The following is a 26,415-nucleotide window of genomic DNA, read 5'->3' on the forward strand; positions in this document are numbered from 1 at the left end:
GTATAAAAATTTGCAATTGACCTTTCTCTGTAGTTTCCCTATTCTTTTATCTATTTTTTCTCTTCTGGAAGCCTTTAGCTATGGATTGTTACATATGGTTTGAGCAAGTAAAGAATACAGAAACAGGAGAGTGATACTGGCAGTGTGTAAATCCTAGGACTTGAAGGATTTCTTGAGAACTGAAAAGAAAATGTGATAGGTGTTCCCTTTCACGTAAGTAGGCATCTGCTCAATCAACAGCATAGAGGTTTGGGGCAGGAAAGACTGATGGCCTACATCCGAGTGTGAAACAAAGAGGATGAGAACCAGAAGCCAAAGTCATGAATGAAAAAAAAATATGTGGCAGAAGACAGAACTTAGAACTTCTCTGACCACCATGTTTTACAATCCAAGAGCAAGAGTGTGACCAACTGTGATCCACAGGACAAGGAGAAAAGCATGAATTTTGCCTGGGAAGACTGTTTTCTCACCTGGCCTATTCCCTGGATGATTCCTTGACATGTTTACATATTTACATATGAAGTAGGACACACTACAAGGAGTGATTCCTGTTTACCTTCTTAAAGGAGCAGGTACAATTCACACAGTTGCTTGAAGGTGAAATTTTCCTTTGTGAAAACATGGGGTACTCTGGAATAATTTGATGGAAACAGGAGAGAAATCTGAAGGGCTATTTTGGGGCCACACTACAGGATCTGAATTTTTATTTGTGTGATAGGTGCAACTTTCTTTGCATTAAGAGAAAATGTTGAAATATTAGCAGCTGAACTTTTATTAACTATAAATACCCACTTTGAAATCTACACTGTGCTTTAGCACTGCACAGACTCAGAACAAGAAGTAATTTAATTACAAATGAATTCTGAGTATCTGTGTATACATTTATTGAAATACTTGTTTCCTTGCTGAAATTTTAGACATTTTATTTATACATTTGTACAAGTTAATATCATCTGTGGCTTTTTTTCTGTTTTCTTTAACATATTTGAAAAAAGACCCTTTCCACATTTTAAATAAATTTGGTCTCTTGGTATATTTTAGGCCAGCATGACATTTGTGATATATGAGTCAGAGGATCTCAAGTGCTGCATTGAAGACACACATCACTAATTCTAATACAAAAAAGATAAGCAGACTAACGCAGATGCCATTCAGATAAGTAAACAAAGCATATACTGTGAACAAGTATCTAGAAAGTATAAACGGGATTTACAATTTACAAGATGTAAAAGTCTTAGACTGGGATAAGGTGAATGAACTCACAATAACAGACACCAATCCAGCTTGCTTATTTTCTAGCATTCCCAAAGCTCTGCATGTGTACCATTGGTCATGTCTTATGGCTAGAGTAGGTACATTTTCTGAAAGCTCCTTTGGTCACAAACATTTCTAAGTGTCTCTAGCTAGGACTGGAAAATTTTAAGATACACTCCATATGCCTGCAGGATTCTTTTGTGTTTTCCTAAAATTTCACGGACATGAACATGGAACGGGAGATTGAAGGTATAACAATAAGGTATGCAAAGAAAGTAGACAATGGGCACTTTCAAAACATCTTCTGCCATATGGCATCCTAGACTGTCTGCAAAGGCAGAAATCAGACTTTGTTTCCTGCCAACATTTATAAAACTTATGTAAGCAGCTCAGTTTCAAGTTTTAAAGGAAATGTTAATTACTATACTAAATCAGATTACTCATCAGAGTACCAGTGTCACAGCAGCCATTTTTAAGTTGAGAGATAACAGGTTGTTAAAAGTTGATTTATGCATGGAAATATGGTTTACACCTCTTCATTTTTTCATATAATATTATAGCTAACTGCATCTACCATGTAGAAACACATCTGCTTGTTCCTATTTTGTACCTTGTAGGACTTTGACTTCATGCTTAAGCAGAATTAAATGTGCTACAATAGAGTTAGGAATCTTCATTTTTTCCTGTGAGCAAAATTAAACAGAGATGTCAGCCTAGTTTCGCTTTGTATTCACTCTTCAGCTGTGTACATGCAGTCCCTTTTGACAATCTGTTCTCAAGTATCTGTTGTAATAAGTCCAACTCTCAATCTGATTTTTAATTATTATACTTTATTTATTTTTATTATTTTATTTGGGTTTTTTGATAATTCAGCTCTGATTCTCTCTGTGTTCACAGGTTTTATTGACTTACAAAAAACCACTCTTCTTTGCTTTAGATGACCTGAATCATTGAAATATGAGCTAGTCATTAGGCTGCCTTTACAGCCAGTGGCAGAACTTTCACAAGGCAATCCATGCCCTTATTTTAGATGTCTGAGATGATATGAATTGCTCTCCTCAGCAGTGCTCTCCCTTGACTTTAAAGGAAGCTTAGAGTGACTTTGGCAAATTTTGTGATGCTTAAAGTAAGTAAAATGAATCAAAGACATATAATCTCAATTTAAAAGAGTGTTGCAAGTGATAGCTACTGAAAACTGAAAAAAAATTTCTCTATTTTCTTTAGACTGCTAGTTTTGCACACTAATGCTGTTATTTTCTCTGAATGACTTGGGATCTACTCCCTCTTAAATGCTCTGTCAAGACTGAATTTAATATGGCAGTGTATATCCTCTCCTTTTCATTTTGCTGTACCTCCTGGAAATCTTCAATCTTTCCCACCTTTGACTAGTCTAAGTAACTTTTTGATATCTGCACATTTTATAAAACTACTGATCATTGAAACATCCACATTCATAAAATGAACATTAACAGAAAGTGGCTTTTCACATGCTGAAAATTCTCATTTGTTTTTTCCTTTCAGTTCTAAATAACAGCCATGACAAAATATTGCTCTTCAAGATTATTTGGGTTTTTATTAATATCATTCTAGAGCTATAAGCTTGATTTTTGACAACAGAATGTCCTTTAACTATGTTTTTGGCTGCTGCTCTTAGGGAAATTTATTTGACAACACTGGGAAAATTTCCCCTTACAAAAGAATCTGAATCTGCCATAGAAATACGTATCCCCTAATATTGCTCTCTATTTCCAGTTCCACATTCCACCTCTATCTTTAAAGACAGCTGTGCCTGTGGCACCCCAATATTCCAGTTAGAAATTTCCTTTTCAAGTCAAAGGTTGAATATTTCTTAATAGCAGTTCACCCACCTTTTATTACATATCTTCAAAACTCTTAATGCTTCACCTTGATGAGAACTCAAATCAGCCAAAGCACTGAGATTATCTGCTCAGGTCTTTAGTGTTCAGAGAAAAATTCAAAAGGCTATTAAAAGCCAAGGTTAATTCTTTAATCTGAAATCAGGAACTTATCTTTAACACAGACAAAACTGAAAGCTATTAGTTAACAGAGAATGGTAACATGGTTTAAAAGCTTTTGTCCCACTGCATGTTGTATCCTTGCAGGTGGGTCTGTGCTTTCAGTGAATTCAGGGACACTGAGAAAGCTTCTGTTTGTTCACACTATCATTTTCGTGTGCCTGCTCAGCTGGTCTGGAGGAGGAGGAGGTGGAGGAAGAAGAAGAAAAAGAGCAGGATGAGGAAGGAGACTTCTACCTCCCATCAGAGGCTTTTATTTCACCTAATCATTTCTTAAAGGAGTGGAGATAATAGAGTGCAATGATATACATATACCATATACAAAACACATACCATCTGTCCCCACCATGCACAAACAAAGTAAATTGTTGCTTTTACATTTGTTATGTTTTTCGTAGTGTATTTGCTATCCTTGAGAGGAAAGCTAATAGGAGATGGGCCTTGCTTTAATGGAAATGCATTTGAATTGACTGAGCTTCCCCAATAAAGTACAGATATTGTATTATCTGGATTTGAAACCAGTCTTTGATGTTTTGTTCAGAACAAATGAAAAATTTGTGTTAAAAGCCATCACAATGAAAAGTTTAACAGGGGCATGACAACTTTTGGTCTTAGCTATTTTCAAATGTATTATAATGTGATTTGTGATAGCCTACTGTATAGTTAATGTACCTTTCATCACTTCCCCTTTGTCATGAATTGAGAATGTGCAATGGAAATTCATTGCAGCGTGGCCGTTTAGCAACTTTTTAAGCTACAACTACTTGTTTCTGTGTCTTGAAAGAAAGAGAAAATAAAATCCCCTCTGTGGAAAATCTCAGGGGATTAGCATATCTGTGAAACACAATTAGGGGCTCAAATTTTACATCAACTACTATTCAATTAGAAATATTATTCAATTAGCAATGAACTTATAAACTGAAATTAGTAGAAAGAAACCAAGAACTCACTGCTTTACTGTTAAATTTGCAACAAAATTTGATTTTTTTTGTGAAGTAGTTCATATGTAGCTCATATTTAGTTCATATTTATAGTAATTTTTCTGAACTTTAAAGTGATTTGAAAATGAAAACACAGCAAAAAGCATTTAAAGCATATGAAGATGCTGAGGGAATATTTTACGGTAAATAACTATTGATTCAACAGGACCCCCGTGAGCCTCACATCTGTGCCTGGAAATCTTATAGAAACTATTCTAAGGCAAATGGAAGACAGGGAGGTGATTAAAGACAGCAACACAGCTTCACCTTGGGCAAGTCTTGCCTAACCAACTTAGTGGTCTTCTGTGATGGAGTGACTGCATCAGTGGACAAGGCAAGAGCTACAGATTCCCTCTGGACTTCTGTAAAACCTTTGACATGGTCCCAACAACACCCTTCTCTCTAAATTGTAGAGGTAAGGATTTGATGGGGGGACTCTTTGATATATTAGAATTTGGTTGGTCACATCCAGAGGGTAGCAGTTCGTGGCTCAGTATCCTGATGGGCACTCGACAAATGGTGTCCCTCAGGAGTTTGTGTTGGGACAAGTACTGTTTAACATCTTCATCAAAGGTATCAAATGTGTCCCCAGCAAGTCTGTAGAAGGCACCGAGCTGAGTGGTGTGGTTGACACACCTGAATAATGGGATCTGGAAAAGCTCAAGAACTGGGCCTATGGGAACCTCAAGAGGTTCAACTACTCCAAACGCAAGGTGTTGCACTTGGGTTGCTGCTACACAACCCCTGGCATCAGCACAGGCTGATTGAGACCAGCCCTGAGAAGGAGGACGCAGCGATACTGAGGGACCAAAAGCTAGACCTGAGTGCTTGCAGCCCAGAAAGCCAGTTGTATCCTAAGCTGCATCAAAAGCAGGGTGAGGGAGGTGATCCTGCTCCTCAACTCTGGTGAGTCCCCACCTGCACTGCTGCAGGCAGCTCTGGGGTTCCCAGCACAGGAAGGACATGAATCTGTTTGAGTGGGTCCAGAGGAAGGTCAGAAAAATGATCAGGGGGCTGGAGCACTGTTGCTATGAGGACAGGTTGAGAATGTTGGGGTTCTTCTGCTTGGAGAAGAAAGGGCTTCAGGTAAACCTTATTGCAGCCTTTCACTATTTAAAGGGGGCCTTTAAGAAAGATGAACAAACTTTTTAGTGGGCCGTTGAAATAGGACAAGGGGTGATGGTTGTGACCTAAACAGGATAACTTTAGACTAGATATAAGGAAAAGATTTTTTACAATAAGGATTGGTAAACACTGAAACAAGTTTTCCAGAGAAGTGGTAGAAGATATCCCATCCCTGGAAACATTCACAGTTACATGCCACAGGGCTCTGCACAGAGCAACTAGTGAGTTGAAAATGTATCTGCTAACCCAAACTGTTCTATGATTTTATTCTATGAACTATTGGGTTTTTCTATTTAAAGATTAATACAGTTAAAATTTGGGTCTCATTTATGCACAATATCCACTGCCTGAATTAAATGTGTTTGTCAACTTAAAAGAATTGTTATAGATAAGATTTCACATATTTATAAACTCTTGTTGGTATAGAACAATTATTGCTGACCAGTCAAAAACTGCCTAGTTTATTCTTTTCAGTTGAGATCAACTTAAATATTTCCTAAAACCCACACATACGCAGTCAGACAGTTATGCCAATGCCCTGAGGACACCTATACTAAAACTGAATTATTCCAGATACATTCCTTTCTTGTTAGTGAAAATAAGAAATTATTCCTTACAGATAACAGCCTTCTGTCTCCCTCTCAGCATGTCACCTGAGCTCAAGTATTCTGATCAATGATTTGCACCACAGTGACCCTGTCCTTTTTTGATGGCTGACCGAGCATGGGGTGGATAAACTCATGCCAATACATCAAGGCTCAGAGCTAGGAAGTCAGATTAAACCTATAAATTCATTTCCAGTTTTCACCACTCATTTCTCAGTTTTTTTCTATTCCTTTGATGGTTTTATAGTTAAGAACAGACCTCCTGAGTGCCTAAAAATATCTTATATGTGGGAAGAGGAAGATAATCAAAAGAAAGACTGTAAAGATTCTGCAGTTATCTAAACCAGCCAGTGCACAGCAAAGTTTCTGATCCAATTGGAATGTTGTTGCTGTTTCCCATGTGAAGCCATGAAGATGTAGAGACATAGATTATTTGAATGCATCTTCTTAATCTGAATGCATTTGCCTGTTTGATATTTTTTTTCACATTTTTCAGAGGACAAACAGATTAGACTGTACTACAATGTACCAAGCAGCACGGACTGTGTGCTTTAAATAAGTTCAACTTTTTATTTTGTCAGAAAATTTTCATAGAACAAACATTTCAGAAAAGATACTTTCCTTTATAAATTTGTAGAGGGTCTAGCACAATGAAGGACTGACAACTGGAAGAAGCTTTAAGTGGTATTAAAGTGCAAACAGTAGTACCACAAAAATAATAAATCACTGGTTAAAACCCTACTGCAATGTTTTAAACATTTTAAGGCTGACAGAGTTCTTTTTGGGGAGTTCTTTGAAATGTTTCCAGTACAAGGTTGTGCCTTATAGTACTGTCACTCTGTAATATGAACTAGACAACAATAATAAATATTTATTATTGTAGAGCAGCAAGCTAAATATTCAATAGGGACAATCCAACATTTTCCCTGCTTTATTCCACCAATTAATTTCAAAATGACCATATTTTCTTAATCATTCTAATGACTTGCTGAAAAACTGGCATATATGTGCAGTAAGATGCTAACTTAATATCTGAAAAAATGTATTAACACCAGAAGTTTTGCTATCAGACAATACATATTTCAGATTTATTCCTTACATACAACTTCCTAATACTTTCCTGGCACTATAAAAATGCAGCTACAGCAGGTTAATTGAATAAAAAAGGTACAAAAAAAGACAAAATTATTAGAGAATATATTTTCAAACAGATTTTTAAGTTTAATTTTTAAAAAAAATGCTTTCATTCCATCTCATTTATAAGTACTAATAAATGTAATTGAGTTGCCAGGTATTTTTATATTTGATGTTTGTTATTATATGACTATTACCAGGCAACTCTCCAGTGGCAAAAACAAAGTTTGAAAAATAAATCTAAATAAATTTTTGCAACTTTTACACATAGAAAAACTAACATTAACAAATTCTATGCTTTAATTATTTTGGCAACTAATGTATATTTTTTAAAATTATTGTTTGTCTACATTGATTATTATCACACCATAACATGTGCAAAGACTTTTTTTATTAAAATATTAAAAGACAATGTCAACAAAATAAACACTTCTCACGCTATAAACTATATGAATTTTAACTCAATTAGCACAATTTCATAAATTAGCATTTGAAACACTACATATCCTGGAAACACTCTAAAATCTACCTACAGTTCATAGCATTCTGGTGAGTATTTTCTTAATTTTGATTCTAAAACTTTGCATTTGATCTTGAGATATAATTATGAAGAAATCTGACATGTAAGCCATTCTGCATGTGCTAAACCAAAGAGGTGATAAATAAGCAACAGATAATCTGGAATATGATAGAAGCAGCAACTCTATAGTACATACTTGGAACTTCTGATTTTCAATAGGTCATAAATTTGATAGAAGAAATTTCTATTTCTTACCTACATTTCCAGTCATTAAGTATGAATTCTGAAAGTCCATCATTCCCATTCCAACAATGTGTATAAAATCTTCAATCACCTGCATTAACTCCACTGAACCTGGATAGATCTAACAAAGGAAGGGCAGACATGACATTTACTATAATATCAAAATGTCTACAGCTGCAAATTCAAATAAAATCTAAATGCCATTGAAAGCAAATTGAGAAGCAACAGTCAAACAGATATAACAGTCTGTTTATATCCTCATATAAACAGACACTACATCCCATAAAGTTATGTGAAATCAACTCTGCGCTGGAACTGTGGAAAATGTTTCCGCTAAGTCACTGCACTTCTCAAAAACTTAGTGGCCATTACTTTCACTAATGGTTAAAGCATTTCATATTACAGAACAACTCTAATTAAAATATTCTTTCTTCCTCTGAAGATATCTTCAGTAACTTCAGAACTACTGATACAAACAGTAATGCAAATCTTACTGTGGCCTTGCCAGTATGATATCCCTTGCTGCATTAGTCAACATGTAAGTAAGTTAAATTATTACTGGCACTACTATTTTCATTGCTGATATGGAGTAGCAGAATCATAGAATATTGGAGGTTAGAATGGGCCTGTGGAAATCATCTAGGTCAAGCCTCTGTGGAAAGCAAGATCAGCTCTAGCAAGTTGCCCAGGAACACACACAGCTGGATTCTGAATGTCTCCCAGGAAGATGACCCCAGTGTTTATCTGCACAACATGTTCTATCATTCAATCACTTCCACTCCCACTTTTTCTTATACATGAATGGCCTTTTCTGTAATTTATTTTTTGTGCCTTGTTTTTTATTCTGTCAACAGACACCATTGAGACTTGGCTCAGTCTTCTTTACTCTTTTCCCTTTCAAGAACTTTTAATATTGTCATGTTTCCAAGCAAAAGAGTGTCAGCTATTTCAGCCTATCCTTGCATATCTAATGCTCTACTCCCCTAAACAACTTTATGATATTTTTCTGGGTTCATGCCATTACTTTTTGTCTTGTACGGAGGAGCCCAGAACTGCACAGAATAAACTAAAATAAATTGCAGTAGCCTTGGCATTGCTAATGTAGCCTCTCAATTTGGCTTTTAAAATTATAAAACAACATTTTCAAAAAATAAAATTTATTTGCAAAGCTGTAAGCTTTTAAAAATAATTTTTAAAGCTTTTTAAATTTTTAAAAAAGAATTTTTAAAGTTTTAAAAATAATTTAAAAAATATTAAACATTTTCTTTAATATTTAACAATAATACAATAAGGATTCATCAACAAAAAAGCATTAGAGATGTAACAGTTATTAATATGACGAAAAGTTCTGTTCATATCACATACATAAAAAAATATTTGGTTATTATTGCCTGTTATGAATGAGACAATTTTCAGTAAGAGAGTGTCATGCAATAGAAAAAAATAACAGATGACCTGTTCATGGTGTTTTTTTCTTCATACCAGTGAAATGTCCAAATTTCACTTTATAAGCAATATTCAACCCATTTTTTCCACTACTGGGACTGCAGACTAAAAAAGCCCTACAGAGCTATAAATTCCAGCATGCTGCACTCCATCTTCATCTTGCTCTATCTATCTAGATCCACAGTTGTTAGGTTCAGAATAGTGAACTTTTTTGCTTTGTTTTCTGCATGGATCTGTTAATAAAAGGTAGGGTAGTAATACTGTTTTGAAGAAGAATTTGTTGTGATAATTATGATCCTAACAGGTTGCAAATGCTGCTGCAGGTGACAGAGACTTAATGTCTATCTTCTTGAGGATGAATTACTGAGGTCATAAGTGTGGTTTTTGCATCCATCTCATTCAAAGCACACATACTGACAGATTATGTACTAAGGAAAAATGTCAGATTTTTTAAACTCTCGTTCTTGCATATAAAATTGTATAGTAATAAACTGTTGAGCACTCAGTTGAGCAGGTATTCTGGGTTTTTCTGAAGTACTGAATCACTGGTTAATCAATAGGATGCTGGCAGATCTTGATGAAGAATATGCAGAACAGCTCCCATGTTTTGAAACTCCAGTATAAACTTACACATTGTGGATTGAAATGGCTTCCTGTGAGCAGTGCTTTACATCAGCTCTCAAAAAAAGGCAAGTATTAAAGTGAGTGCTGCTTATCTGAATGGTATATAACCTGTAATTAATGGATATTAACTGTTGGCATTTCAGCTAGAAAAACACTTGTGTTGAGGCATTGCAGCTGTATACTTGATTGAAAGTCAGCAATTTGCTGACAGTGAGTAAGATTTTCTTTCCAGCAAAGAATCTAGAAAACAGGCTAAGAGATCTATGCTAACAGTAGCTGTGGAGTTTAAGAAAACTGTGCAAGCTGGCAAAAAGGTTGGTCAGACTGCACCTAGGTTTGCAATGTTTTATTATAGAAAATTAAGCTGAGTGGCTGAACCAGAAACAGAATCACCTTTATTCACTAGTGCCTGCCCACTCCTGCAAGCTGTTATGAAGAGCTATTTGCTTCCAAGGTTACTTTGAGCCTGCTTATCTAACTGCATAAGAACAGTAATAAGACTTGGGGCATTGGGGGGGTCATTTCTCAGTGGTCTAAAATTTAGTGAAGCCTCTAGCTTTGCAACCAGGAACCTATGGCCCCAATACTCCTGGGTTCAGCTCATCTTGGTTCTTTTGGGTTTCTGCTGTACCTAGATCTGTGAGACAATGATTTACCAGGCAGAGAGAAGGAGGAAAAGTAGAAACAACTTGTTCCCTCTCTGTTTTTCAACACTGCTCCTTCTACGAGCAGCAGTGAAAAGAGGGAACTGGAAATTTACTGTTGCCTCTTTGTCTCCACATTCTCAGAATTTCCTCTTAAGTAAGTGATGTCATTGCCAAATCTCCAGCATCAGATGGCTGACATGGCATGGGTAAGCAGGCAAGATGGAGGCAGAAGACAAGGTTGATAACATAGGAGTGGTATCATGTCTGTTTATTAGTAGGGCTAAAATAATTGCTTCATATTGGTTTCCTTATCTTGGTGCTGTTTATGGAAACTGCCCACATGTATGTGCTTTTGCTGCTTCCATCTATCACTGCTAAAGAAAATGACACACTTTGTCTATTTTTGTATCTGGCTCTTTTAGAGAGGAACAGGAAAACAGGAAAAGAAAAAATATGATTCCCAGCTGAATTGTAATGGGTCAGCTGCAGTGTCATGTGCCTACTGCAAGGTTTGAATTAGTAGTGAAAAGGCCTGATCTTCCCTTTCTCAGTGATATCATAAAAATGAACTTACAGAACTGAGGGTAAATAGCTTCAATGATCTTGAAGTACCTTGTGATTTATTAGGAATGACACAAAAAGTGAACAAAGTTCAAGTATCTATAGAACACAGTCACAATGACTACACAAGAGTAGAGCACAGATCTATGTAAGCTATTTTCTTGCCTTTGAGAGGAGCAAAAAGCTGATATCTAAGGAAGAGCATAAGGGGGCAGGAATATAGTGATACTTGCTTGGAAAGTCTTGCCCAGCCTTTTTTTGCCAGAAGACTGCCTTATGCAAAACCATTGTTTCTCTTCCATAAATTTGCCTATTTACCTTTTTAACTTGCGTCCTTTCAGTTGCAAGAAGTTCTACAAGGTAGCCTTCAACAGAATAAGTATCTTCTGTATTCATTCTGAATCTGCCACTATTTTGATGTCCTTTAGTTATTTTACAAGAAGCACAAATGAGTAGATTAAGCATTCCTGCAGCACAAACCACTCCTGCTTTTAAAAGCTCCTATTGCAAATAAGGGCACTTGACTCTCTTCCATTCTGAAGTATCTTGTTTTGTTTAATCCTTCTTCACAAGGAAATGTTTCCCTGCCTTTGAGCATCCCCACAAATTTTCCTCTTTACATAACTATGTTCATCCCCATTGTCAGTGCTATTTGTACCTGAATAAACCTGACAGCATTATGGTCATGTTCATGAACACAAATCTTAACATCTTAATATTGTCCAGTAACTTCTTAGTATAAGAAGTTCCCATGCAGGCATGTAGGAAATGAGGGGAAATGAGGAAATGTAGGAAATTCTTGTATCCAATAAAAAAAAAAAAAAAAAAGGGGTTATTTGACTTTGAATTTTAACTCTTTTATCATATATTCATGATTTTCTCTAGACTTGCCTATTTTATAAAAATTTCTAGACCAGAAACTTTTCAGTCCTGAGGATGACAACTATTTTTCTAAATACAACCTTATATGACAGGTCTACTGTTTGCATTTCTGTAAGTTGTTTAGGAGTGCTGTATGAGGTCTTTGGGTGAGGTCTGATGTGTTGTGTTTAACAAAAGCAGCATTGCAGCTAGCCCTCAGTAGCATTTTTCAGCTTTTGTATGTACTTCATTGCAATGTCCAAAACAAAGACATAGTGAATAATCCTATGGAATGGTAATAAAAATATGTTTTTAACAAGAGAAGCAACTTATATTCTACATATAATTTCAATATAAGGAATTAGCTGGTGGGTCCTGGAATTGCTCCTTTTTGAAAAGGACCATTTTTTTCCCCAAATATTCTCTCACTTATGATTTTCTTTCAACTACAGCAGGGTGCATCTTTAACCTGATTTCTGAAAACATATATTAAATTGTGTCAACTCTTACCTGTTGTGCATCTTCCCATTTCTCTTTGTTTTCTTCATCTAAGAGATTACTTATGATTTGAAAGAAGTTCTGAAAAATCAATTAAATGAAAGACTGAGTAAAATGATTTCAAAGATACGAACTACCACATCCTTAATCTGACATTAAGAAAGCTTTTCTTTCCCTATTACAGATACAGTTCTGCAGCCTATTTTCTATCAGTAGAAGAGATGATGTAGCAAAGTAATACATTATACTGATAAGAGGGTTCATATTTTATGGTAAATTTTTAATTCTTGTGTATATAATCAGCTTCCATAGTACCACTTCTTACGAAACAAGAACCCTTTTAAACTTGGTAAACTTTTAAATGTGATGGTGTTCTGTTCACAAATTGCTCTCATTCCAGAAACTAGACAACTATAGATTTTGCAAAAATCCAAAGTACATTTAAGAAAGCACCAGTCTCGAGTCTTTAGTTTCTACTCAAAATGAGAAAATGATTCTTAATAACCATATATAGGGCATTCAATGAATTTCATTGGTCAATACAGTTTCAAATCAGATGCTTCTTACTTTTATATGTCACACTTGTCTCTATCCTTTTAGGAATTTCAACTTAAAAGGAATAAGCAGTTTCTGTTTCTTTGACCTTAAGCTGTTAGCTTCTTTTTCTGATTCCCCTATTCATTCAAATATAAGGGAAAAAATGCAGGACAGTTAGATACAAATCATACATTTAAAAAATTACTTTTCTCCAAATGTTTGTGGAGAAATCTCCTTTCTAATTTTGTCGGCTCTCTCTAGCAATTTGTATTCCCAACTTCTTCATCCTTAAAAGCTAAGAATTTGTGCAGTCTGTTCTCATCTCTGTATCACATTTTGTGCAGAATGTCAATTTTGTCTACAACCTGCCAATTATAATTTTTCTGTTCCTTCATAAAAGATACATGTAGTTTCCAGTAACCTTAGCTGAAGAGTGCAATTAAGGTCCCCACAATTTCAAAAAACTTTAATTGGAATACCAACAATGTGACCTTGGTGGAACTCAGCTTACTGGTCACTACCTCACCTGCATTTACTTTTTAGGCATTTTGGGGAATAAACAGGACCTAAATAAGGTTTAAGTAAGAAGCAACTTTAACTCACTAATAATAAAAGTACAAAGATTTCAACTGCACAATGACTGAAACTAGAAAGGAAAAACTTCCAACATTAGTCTGTGATGGGTATGCTTGAAAAGACATTTATTTCAAACTAGAGATATCACTGACATTTTAGGTGTCTCACAACTATATAAGTAAAACATTTTAGGATGAAAAATTGAAGAAAACTTGTGAAAACTATTTTTTTATAATAACATTTTACCAGTCTAACCTGGTCCCACCACTAAGCACCTGACAAGCAAGAGGACCTATCTTTGCCTAACCATTAGGAAGTTAACTATGCTAACTATAAAATTCACATGGATAAAAATTTCTTTAACTTGACCAAATTTACTCTAGAGGTGACTGAAATTTTGCTGAACCTGGACAAAATAACCCCGTTCATTAATGAGGCAACAACTCTTCTCTCACTGAAGTCACCAGCAAAATATCCACAAGACTCAGTAACACAACAATCTTCATGAAAAGAAACAAAATGGCTCAGCAAGCTCCTGTGAAAATTCTAAGTAAGCATTTGGACAAGATGGGAATTAATGATAGGACATAAAAGAAAATTTTTTCATTATTTGATCCAATTTACAGCAAATAAATACCAAAGAATTTCCAGTCAAGTTAAAAATAAGTAGAATAGATATAGTTACATACTGCTTATATACCTGGAATACATTTAATCCCTTTCAGACATTCCATAATAAAATAAAGCACAATGCAAGGAGTTCCATTTGGTATTTGTTACAAAGGATTTGCCCATTTAACCAGGTTGGCAAATCACAATTCTGTAAATGCAACTTCAGCTATGAAAAATGTACATCTTCACAGGTCCCCCAAGTAAAATAAATTATATTGGTCAAAGCATGCCAGTTTCATGGCACTATAACCACTGTAGGGCATTGTAATTTGGTGAAAACTTCTACTCGGTAGAGTCGGCCTTATGCAAGATTTTGCCTGAAGGAAAACACTTTTCCAAACATGGTAATCCTCAACTCTTCCAGTGTAATACTGTAGAAATGCAGTGGATGGAAATTTTAACTTTAACTTATTAGGGGATCGGTAGCAATCTAGCAGCAGCTGCATGGAACTCAGTGTGGGATAATTTATCATATTAGAGAGTTGTTCTGAAGGTGGTTTTGCGTTACACTGCAGACACTGATTCCCCTGCAATCTAAGCCTTAATTGCAAAAGTATCCATGTCTGTCTAATGAGACCTATCTGAGAGTTGCCTAGATTGCATGAAGAGCACTCAGGAGTTTAAAATGTTTCTTGCAGATGATATATTACATGGCTTTTCTAATAATATTATGTATTAATTAAATTTTATATTTATTTAAGTTACAGAAAGCATTAAAATTACCAATAATTGACAGAAATATACATGGAAAAGTTTATAGATAATGCTAAACTCAAACACAAACAAAAGATGAGCAATAAATTGCCTAATATATATTTTTGCACTTGCCAAAAAAGTATTAATTAAGTGTATGAACTTAGTAATACGAATATATTTCTTCTTGGGATCTTTTTTTCTCTATTTCTAATCTTGGTTGGTGTCATATTTATGGTAGTACTGGAGGGTGAGATGTGTGCAGGTTTTTCAGTCCAAGTGATTTTTCAAAGCAATGCCAGTGCTTTGTGAATTAAACGGAGATGAGCAAATGGATTTGCTGCTTCAATAATGAATAGATATGAGATGCATTTACAAAATGTGACAGGGGAAGAAGGGTTAAAAAGTCTTTGTCCTACTTTGACTACTCTCTTGTTTATTGCATTAATCATGAAAGAAACAGCGTTGTCCTTTAGTAAAATGATTGGCAGGTGTGAAGGCTAAATTTTAGAAGCATTATGGATGTGATCTGAGGGAATTACTGCAGTAAACACTGGACCTCCCTGTAGAATCAAGCTTCTTTCTTTCATAGCCGGGCTTGCATATTACTGAACTGGTCACTATAGAAAATGCTGGGACAACCAGAACCAAATTTTGAAGTCCTTTATTTTTGCCCTTTTATTTTTGATGATCATGCCAGTTACAGTGGGGAATGGACAACTACATTTTCCTAATTTAATTTCCTTCCTTTCAATTTTCTCTACTGTAATACAATGGCTGCAGTTCTCTGTTCCAGTCCAAATTCTTTGACCCTCTCTGCAGGCATAAAGCTGTCAGAAATCCTTTTATACAGTTAGAGAAGAATTCCTCCCTAGGAGGAATTAATGGATAGCCTTAAGTCACCTCCACTTCTAGACTTCAGCATAGTGAATGTTTGTGTGGGAGTGGAAAGGTGGAGGGAAAAAGGATTGGACAATCCTGTTAAACCCTAACTCACAGCAATAGTCCCTATGGCTAATATAAAGGGGATTAGACTGCTCTAACTTCTTTGGGGAGAAACCTTTTTTCCTGTTGGTTGCTGCATCAGGGGTTTGTAGAACTTGCTTTGCCAATCTGTCCTGAAATGTAGTTACTTTCCTGCTATCCTGTCCTTAGAAGGAAGTTCAAGCACTTTTAGACCAGTTCCGGATAATATTTCAAAACGTTGCTTTCATTTTGCTTATTTAAAATTTGTATTTTCTTCCTGGTAGAATCACTCTCACCTAAGTGCAGTGTCCATGTCATAGCCTCAGTGTACCTGCAGAGGGTATTTTAAAGAGTTCCTATATTAAATGAAAAGTCTTGCTTACAGAAGAATTGAATGACTTGTCTTGCCATAATTTCTGCTACTGTACTGATATTCTCAGTCACTGATGCAAAACACCTTCTTGTTCAACTGCGTCATAAATGGTTATTTTTGTTCCTGACTTTGTATGTTCAAGTATGCATAGATATTGTTGCAAAAACAGTTAAAAGATGCAAAATAAAAGGAGTCATGTAATAAATAACTTGGCATTAAATATGCATACCTTAAAAACTTTATTTTGTTCTGGGAATTGTCCGCCTAAACAAGAGGCATTTTCAATGCAGCACATCAGGCAGCAGCACCTTCATTTTTGAGAATTAGCTGGAAATTTTCAAATTTTATCTCACTTTTCTGTTAATTCATTTTGTTATGGAGTCTCTGAATCACAAATCTTGCACGATTCATGAATATTAATACTGAATATAAACCAGATATTGTAGTCATTTGAAGGACTATCTAGATGGATGGAGTGTATAAGAAACAAATATATTCAGACATATATACTTTTTCTTTCTCAGTCATAATTCAAGTGTTGTTTTTGTATGGATCTTAAAAAAAGCCTTTTGTCCGTAATTCATCATAACCTACTTTTCCAACATCACACAAAATGATAAATTATGGCTTTTCGGGATTTTAAACCTCACTCATGCATTTCTGATAATTTCTTAAAAACCAAAATACATCAAATAAGAAATTCTACTCTTTATCTAGTTAAAATATAGAATGGAATTAGAACACCACAAAGAGCTTCTATATAAAGAAGAATTTTCATGCAATTTTAATTTTTACCTTTTTGTCACTCACTTTGATGATGAGCTAGGAAGTATGAAAGTATGTCCTAATGAAAATAAAAAATCAATGCAATACTCCAGAGTATGGTAGAATATGACATAAGTTTACATATGGAAAAATCCATGTTTCTCAGAAATTTATAGTAAATTTTAAACTTTTGTTACTGAGCCAGGATTTCACTTTATATCACCAGAAGTCAGTAAAAGGAACCTTTCTTAATATATCCCCTGGGCCAAACACATGTTTTAGTCTGATTTCACTTACTTTCCTAAATACTGTCCACTGCTTTTTTATTTTAATTTTACCTTAGCTTGATGTTTGTTCTTTTTTCTTTTTCTTTTCTTTTTTGATACTTTTATTTTTCCTGACTTGGAGTTTGAGTGTCTTTTTAAACTGGGATCAAAGAACTCTTTGTTCTTTAGTATTTAGGCATGCAAATACTGAAATACAGTTATTTTTCTTTGGTTTGAGAAATCCTTCAGAATATGGCTTACCAATTGTTATATTTTAAATTTCTTAATTTCTAAATTATTTATTAAAATGTTTTAAAAATATTTAATAACCTTGTCAAGTTATGCCTGAATGCTATTAGGATTTTGGAAACAGCTCTACACTGCAGAATGAAGCAAACCTTTTGGCAGTATCATCAGTGGGAAAACAATCAAATTCTCTTTAACATATGTAAACTGCAAATGACCTGATCTGCTAGGCCCATGGACAAAATCACTCAAGATTTCACTCAATTTCTCAAGACTGGTTCTAATAAAGAATTTGTAGCATCTGTGAACCACGAAGAAGTCACACTGGGCTATCAGACTCTTGACTGCATGAAAATTTTCAGCGTATAACATCCTGCTTAATAGTAAAACTATTACTGAATAGATACTGACTCTCATTCAATAAAAAAAAAAAGAATTTCTCAGCAAACATACTTTTTGAAAAGCATTGTTGAAAAAAAAAACTTTCAGCTGGCTACAGGCCAACACAAGATATGCTGGTTTTACTGTGGAAGTTAATTGTTCTTTGTGCACAGAAAAACTAGAAAAGTGAAAATATAATAGCAAGTCTTGAAAAATAAACTGTGAAAAAATGTCTTTTCCAACATATCTCCCTTCATCTGCATGATTCTATTCTGAAGTGTATTTATAATTCATGCTTACCTTTACACAGATATGTATACATGACCTGCATTAATAACTTCATTTGTAATTTATGAATGATCATTAATCTCTCTTTTTCATAAATATTACACACATTTGCCTTCTTAGTATTCTTTGTCAGTAATCTACAATCTTTGAAAACTGTCTAAAATTTTCAGATAAAAGATGAAACCAATATCCTTATCCAGAAGTCCTAAGTAAGAGTTGTCCAGACCATTATGCAGAAATAATTATATTTGTTTTAGCTCTGACAGCATTTTATTTGTCCTCTTGCACAAGAAGACTTAATCTAACATGTAAAATAGAAAATTTATATAAAAAGCACTATCCAACACTTCTGTGCACTTTTAATGAGCTTCATTTATCTGAAATGAAGAATCAATGCCAGAATTACATAACGATGTGGTTGGATTTTGAACTGAAACGAACTAGCTTAGAACTGAAATGAACTGGAACAAAGAACACTAGTGAAATGCTTAGTGCCAAAAATTACCAACACTGCATATCAATTGACCAAACCTTGAAAGACAAAGATACTGAAATGCTACAAAGAAAGCATTTTACATTTTTCACCTGTTGCATTGGTTTGGATAATTATCTTATTAAATGTAGCTAAGTCTTCTTCCAATTTTACACTTGGATCTTAGTTTTATGTGATGAATGCTTATGTCTATCATGTGGAAGATTTTGTTCCCTCTGTGGGCAAACCAGTTGCTGTGCAGGATACTGCAATATACAGACATAAACTCCATCAGCTGAAACATTACCTTTACAATGTTTCTCTTACCTGAACCCCATCAGATGCAGGGATATAACTTGCTCTTTTAAATGTGTCTGTAACATTTCTGAGAATTTCCACAGAAATTAGAAGGTCCCCAGCATAAAAATTTTTCCTCTGCGTTAAATCCAATAGCGTCTTGGTTACTTGGGACATGCCATCACCAGCCAACATCCTCTGACCCTTGGCAAGATGCTCTTTAATCTGTACCAAAAGAAAAAAAAAAACTATTATCAGAACCTACTTTACTGAGAAAAATGCATGATAAATTCTAAACACAGCCAAAATATTACATGTTAAAACCAGTTAAAAAAAAAAAGTCCCGTTAAAGATAAGACAAAATACTAGTCTACAGTGATAGAAATATTATTTTTATCAAAGCATCATTGATTTTATACCAAAAGCTTCTGAATTTGTTGTGGTTCACACATTTGCTTCTTGGAACTACATGGGCTGGACTTTAGCTTTAATTTGTTGTCATGACGCAGCAATGAACTGCCCTTCCTCAGAGGAACATATGTACAGCCACAGCTGCCCCTCATTTAAGAACTGAGACCTCTGAAAGGAATAAATGCTAAGGCAGTACTTGTTATAATCTGATTTACTATAGGAGAGTAGACCTTTCACCTCTGCCAGCCCAGCTTGGCTAGTCAGTGCAAGAGAGGTGGTTTAGTTGGAAGCTGGTTATGGTGCTCTCTTCTGTAGCAGTAGCACAAAGGTGTTAACTTGGAACAATCCTGTTTGCTTTTTCCAAGAAATGCAAGTTTAATTATTAATAGCTCCTGTGTATCTGCCAAAAGAGCACACTTTAGCAGTAGCTCTCCCAGCAGATGTGTTCAGGGCTAGTGATCCAAAACAAATATGCTAGAAGTACTCTCCTGATTAGAACCTCAACGTGTGGATCTGGTTAATTCTAAAAGCTGACACAGCATCCCAGGAAGATGCATGGAATATCACAAAGACAGGACAAGGCCAGACAAGGCTAAAAGAAAGAGCACATGGATTAAACAAGCTATTTTTAAATATACCTTATAATCAAAGCATAAAAGCACAAGTTCTGAATTGAAAACTAGAATATCATACAATCATAAAATATCCTGAGTTTGAAGGTTTTAGATAAAGATAATTAGCCAAGACAGACCTTAATCTAAGCAGGAGGGCTGAAAATACTATGAAACTTGCAAAAAAAAAATGTTGTCATGATCTTTTAAAATGTATCTTCAATTGCTTTTTAAATAATGTAACATACAGTTGAACTAGATGATATTGAAAGTCTCTTCCAACCTTGATGATTCTGTGATAACAGGGTGGTGATGTAGAAGGAAGAATTTAAAAATACTTTTTGCCACTTCCAGATCTCCCCAGACACTTTGTGTCAATATGCAGGCCTTCATTATAAAAAAAAAAAAAAGCATACGGAAACACTATGTAATAAAACTGTTCAAAAGGGTTCAAAAAAACTCCCATGAAAAGCAACTTAAAAAACGCAATCATCCTCTGACATAGTAATTCTAAGCAGGGTGGGGTTTTGTTCATGATGTTGGTTCCAATTTTGGTTACATTCTCAACCAGTCGTCAGATAAACTAGATACATGTCACACAGCTGGGGCTGGGCAAAGTGGCTGCCTCAGGATGGCTCCATGGAGGAAGATCTTAAATAATCTTTAAGAGCAGCTGGGGATTTTTATGGGCCACCAGTGCCTTGACAAAACCCTAGAAATACTTTAGACCTGGGAGAATACTTGCCTGCTGCATCAGGGACAGGGACTGAATCTATTCTATATCATGAGTACAGAGGTACAAGCATAATGGTATTATTAATATTTAGGAAAAAAAATCAGTGATAACTGATTGGTTTGTTTGGTTGGTTGCATTTTTTTTAACAAATATTTCAGCAGAAATACCTCCCCTAATCTTCAGAATCCTGCAATATGTAATTAGGCAAGAAGCTTTCTTGTAGAAATAATTTCATGCAGTTTCTATTCCTTTTAGAAGATTTTGGACATAATTGTAAAGGAAAATAATACTAAAGAAAAAGGTGTGAGAATTTAGGAAGGAAATTAATTTCAGAAAATTCAGGAATCTGATATTGTACACATCACATTATGAACTACTTTCTTGGGAACAAGTAAAAGCAAACATGAACTTGATTTGTGCATTTTTGCTGAGAAAATTTTCTTGTGAAATGTTGCCATTTGTCTCATCTGCTCACACATTTTGTCTCAGTAGCAAGTGAAAAGAGCATCGGCCAGCACAGTAACACTGAAGAGCAGAACTTTTGCTGTAACTCATCCACCTGTTCCTTGCACCAGAACATATTTCCAGATTTTGAGGATTAACAATACTGAGTGTACCTTTAGTCAAGCCCAAAAGACATAAAAGACTGTCCATATAGCTGAACTCCCAAATCTAACATGTGCCTCAGAATGTACTGTGGGAAAGGCATCACACAACTGGAAGGCAGGGTTTAAGAGAGAAAAAAGATGTTCTTTTAACATCAGTAATAACAGCAACTGATCAGTCCTCATAAAAACTGCTGTGCTGTTACATCTGCATAAACACTGGTAGGAAGGCTGTTGAACTATTCAGCAAGTTATTTTGTAGTGCATTATTTTGTTTCCTTTTGCTTCATCTGTATGTTCACCTCCCATTTATTTTTCCATGCTCTTGCAGGACTTTAAATTCACATTTTAAAGATGGCAGGGGCTAAGTTGTTGATGGTTTTGGGACATACAAAGCCTGCAGAAGTCTTGGCCTCAGCTGCTTTTGGAATGCAAATAATAAATTGAAATGATCCTACCTTTGACAGGTTTTAATACTTTCAAACAAGTAAAGCTCTGGCTTCTTTTTTTGCAGATCTCTAACAGCAGAAGTGAGGGCTGTAGTACGGCCTTTAGTGCTTTCAGGGAGACATTTTGGTTGCTCTTAGGAAACAATGATAAAAAAGGTCTAGCAAGTGCCCACAATGTCACAGGACTAAGTTATTACACTTGCTTCAAAAGCAGCCAGAGTTGTGATGAAGGTGTTTCAAAGTATATCAGAATTTACTGGCTCTTAAAAACTACAGTTCAGTTTGGAACTCTTTTTTTGTTAAATTACATACCCAGAAAGCTTGGTTTCCCAGCTCAAGGATCCTTTCTCCCTCATACACACCCCTCAGCTCCAAGAGCACCTTTCTTTTCATCCTCTCATACTCCAACATGGAAGTCCTTTTTCCCAATCCCTAGCTACCTCTCCAGACCCACACTGCTTCAAGTTAGACTAGGAGCATATCCTTACAAACAGCACAGCAAAACAGAAGGTTGTAATGTGTTTAGCTAAGAAAGTGGTGAAAATTAGAGTTAATTTAAGAGAATTTTTTTCTAAGACCAACAAGCAATGTGCAGGGAAAAATTAACAGCCTCTTTATTATCTGTTTATTATGTAATGTATTTTCTTGTTGTAAGACAGCTTACAACTCCTAAACACAACCTTAAAATCACAGGCCATTCAATCAGTTGATGTAAACTGGCACAATACCATTAAAGCCACTGAAGATGTTCAGATTAGTGTAAGTTGAAGGCAGTGAATTATTGCACAGCTATCACAATAATCTTTCTGTATGAAAATACAGAATATTTTCATCAGTACTTAGTACAACATCTTTCTCACCATACTGCTTATTTTCTGTGCTATGGTCACTGTGATACTACGCACTGCCCAAGAAATCTATTTTGGTCACCACTCCAGCCCCTGTGTGAAGGTCATTTTTTAGTAGTCCTACAGGCAGGCTCATTAAAAATAAAGTTTATGAGCCGAGAGATAGTGAAATGAAGCAGCTGTTAAGCTGACACTTCAGTTGTCAGCCCAGCCACTATCAGCCTGCACTGTGTGGCTGCATGCTTGAAAAATTACCGAAATGTTTAACTGGACTTTGACTCAGGGTCCAGCTGCCTTTGTGCCCCAATTTATCAGAAAGTATGATATAATAAAAATGCCTCTTTACAAAGTCAGATCTCCTAGGCTGTTGGCATTGGAGTACCACTTATTACAGCATAGTAATTACTGCAGACTTAACAGCTAGATGTAGTTTAAAAGGACAGAAAACAATGAACCCTCAAGAAACCTATAAAAGACTGAAAAGAATTATTAATTTGAAGAGTAACTACACCATCAACCATTTTTCATTATTTTTTAAGATGATGTTGGATTCATGGCCAGGTATTACTAATGATGTCATTAACACATTTTATGGTAGGGGGAAGTATAAGAAGCCAAATTAATAAGCCCTACAAAGAAGTGAGAAAAGATCATTTGAAATAAAAATATATCCTGAAATTAATCATAATCTGCCAACCACTTTGCTTTTGAACTTCAGAACTCAAGACTAATATTTTGTAAAATATAGTGCTCTTTAGATATAGAAATTGTAAGAATATTCGCACCACACCTGTAATGTGATATCTTTGTAAGAAAGTTGTTCATATTTGACAAAATCTTCATTACAGGCTGTTTTTTTTTCTGATAGTCAATAGACAGTCCTTTAACTGCTTTGGCACAGAACTTTATTTTCCCTCAATATAATCAATTATTTACAATCTGTCTATTTTCAGGCTGTTTCAGTGTTTGGGAATATAATTTCATCCATCTTTTAAAAGAAACAGAGTAAGGTCTAAAGATAGGGCTATGCATCTTCAGGTATGCATTCAAATATTTATAACCTAATGTCATGCAAGAGATGTTTTCTATATATTCAGTATTTTATGAAGGAAGTGCCTCAAGCAATACAAAGTAATTTTCCACTTTTTCATCAGTGAAATTAGTTAGTAGTCTCAATTTCAGTCACGATAATACACTATTAAATAAACATTTTGTGCAAAGAAGAAGGCAATCATATATTCCCTTTGTGTGCAGCAGTAAAGGGAAAAAGTAATTTGTATACATTATGTCCAGGAAGATTAAGGATATAAATTAAGGAAAACTTTGCAACTGCAAAGGAATTGATGTACAGTTTACCTGAACACACTATGCAGACTTCCATACTGGAGGCCTTGATAAAAGCCAAGGAAAAAAAGCTGGAATAACACAAGTATAGCTGATTCTGATAGGACACAAGTTTGGGCTGGACGGCCTCATGAATTTCCTTTCAGTTCTGTAACTTTGTAACACATCCCTGCAAATGTTCTGAAACTAAAGCCTCCTATAATTTATCCCAACCAGAAAAGTCAAAGTTTAAGGAGTGCCCTGAAATTGAACTTCAGCCTTCCTGCACTCATACACTCATGGTGCACAACCTTCTAAACCAAGTTTTTGCAGAAACTGTGCATCAATCTGTGCCTATGTGCACTCAGCTGAAACCACTACAGCCTAATGCTTTAGGGAACTTATTTAAAATGTACATAGATGGAAAAAAAATTAGGATCACTTCATTATATTGAAACAGTCATGCCACTGTCATATAGTTCCAAATATTTTTAAGCAAAATGTTCCCTAAAATAGGGATTTGGTTTTAGAGAAAAGAAGGTGGATTATTTACACAGAATCCTTCGCTGTCTTAGAAATTAATCTCAGGCAAACTGAATATCTGCACAGATGAAATTGCATGTGCTTTTCCATATGTGATCAGGTTTATAGAAGAATCTTTGAAAAAAAATCTAGTATGTGTGGAGGTCAAAAATATTTTTAGAAGAATGTGAACAGCTCAGAGGAATGCTTCACTGTTTCTGTACCTTTTTTTCCTCTGCCCTCTTTTACAGGAAGACTCCTACTGTGCTGTTCAAGAGATTTTTTACCCCTTTAGCCCATTACATAATTCCTTTTTTTAATCAACATAATCATCCTCATATTCACCATCAATATTGTCAATTCTAATCCTTGAGCTACAACCACTAAATAGGTAACAGAAAGTAATTACACATTTTCAGTATTTTGATTTGTGCATGGATCCAACAAAATATTTTAATGGATATTTTATATAAATAAGACTGCTCTCAGTAGAATAACAAATGAGTCTCAGGATTAGGACTGAATAATAATTGAACAGATCACTTTTTTCTTATACTCATTTTTATGTTTGTTGACCAAGGCTTGTATTATTATATTATTAAGCACTGCTCTTAAATGTTCCAATTATCTGTGATTAAATCCTGCTCATGTTGGCATGTTGTGTGAGAGGTCTTGTTGTTGTTACTGTTGTTTCTGCTTTTAACCAGAGGGCATGTCTTCAAGATTTGTGTTATCTACGTATAATGCAACCTGACAAGAGCAAGAGTTGAGAGGAAAAAGAGAATGACGACTCTGAGAGGGTTGTTTTCATTTTATGACAGACATAACATTGCTTGGGGTAAATTCTCCTGGTTCTCCATAGTGACTGAATGGCTGAAGCTACAGGTCACAAAGGGATGTACTACAAATGAGCCATCTTTCATTTTTTATGCTACATGGTCATCCTTGTACGTATATATCCCTAAACCATAAAGCTCTGATAAATGCTTAAATTGAAATGCTTATTTGATTCTAACCAATTTTTATACTTATATCATTTTGCTTCCATACAGTCATTTCCATGATACTCACTTTTATTTGCAAGAATAACCAAAAAGTTTTTTCAAGGAAATTATCATTATTTGAGAGTCCTAGTCTCTGCATGGGCGTGCTGCATAAAGCAATGGGCAAAAGAAAAATCCTTTGACCCGCATGTACTTAACAAACCATATTGGGGGAATGCAGCAAATGAAGTAGTGAACAAAAAGCAAGGGCATAATTGTAGGTGTAAGATGCTGTGACCATTTCTTTGTCTCCTGCTGCCAAGCCAAACTCTTGCAGTCATTTCGCAGTCAAGCGCCACATTCAATCGGAGTGGAGGTTCCAGCAGTTCTGGTAGACTTTAAGGGAAAATTAGATTAAATCTTTCTTTACCAAGTTCTTAAATGGCTTTCTATTGTTTTACCTCTGGCCATACCTCAGTGAAGTTCATCTGCGGCTGCGGTGTTGGTTGGCTGGTTTGTTGGTTGGTTGGGATTATCAATGTGATCAGGGAACACTCAGTTGCTGACTACTGCAGAAGAACACAGCAGCAGCAGCAAACACAGGAGCACATTTCATTTAACATACTTATTAATCTTTGGTAAATGTGTATGTTCCAGATATGGAAAAAAATATTATGGAACCTGAAATGATAGCAGGGACTTTTAATTTAACAAATAGGATTGGCTGGCTATTAAAAAAACAGATATTCAAAAGCAGAAAGGATGAAAAGGAACTCCTGAGCTTGAATTAAGTTATGATGTGCTTGTGCAGAAAAGTAGACAATGTTTTCTCCTACTGTATAGTGTCTCTAAGACTGAGGT

General features: G+C 35.2%; 1 protein-coding gene across 7 annotated transcripts in view; it reads right to left on the bottom strand.

Moving 5' to 3' along the window:
* The window catches only part of ADGRB3 (adhesion G protein-coupled receptor B3), a 443,727-nt gene that overhangs the window by 208,170 nt on the left and 209,142 nt on the right, over positions 1-26,415 (bottom strand). For all 7 annotated transcript variants that reach the window (XM_030946507.1, XM_030946501.1, XM_030946504.1 and 4 more), the window contains 3 exons: positions 19,097-19,291; positions 12,547-12,615; positions 7,910-8,018 (listed from right to left, as the gene is read on the bottom strand). In XM_030946507.1, coding sequence (XP_030802367.1) covers positions 7,910-8,018; positions 12,547-12,615; positions 19,097-19,291 — 373 coding nt within the window. The remainder of the gene's footprint in view (positions 1-7,909; positions 8,019-12,546; positions 12,616-19,096; positions 19,292-26,415) is intronic.

Source organism: Camarhynchus parvulus, chromosome 3 (assembly GCF_901933205.1).
Source record: "Camarhynchus parvulus chromosome 3, STF_HiC, whole genome shotgun sequence".
Taxonomy (NCBI): domain Eukaryota; kingdom Metazoa; phylum Chordata; class Aves; order Passeriformes; family Thraupidae; genus Camarhynchus; species Camarhynchus parvulus.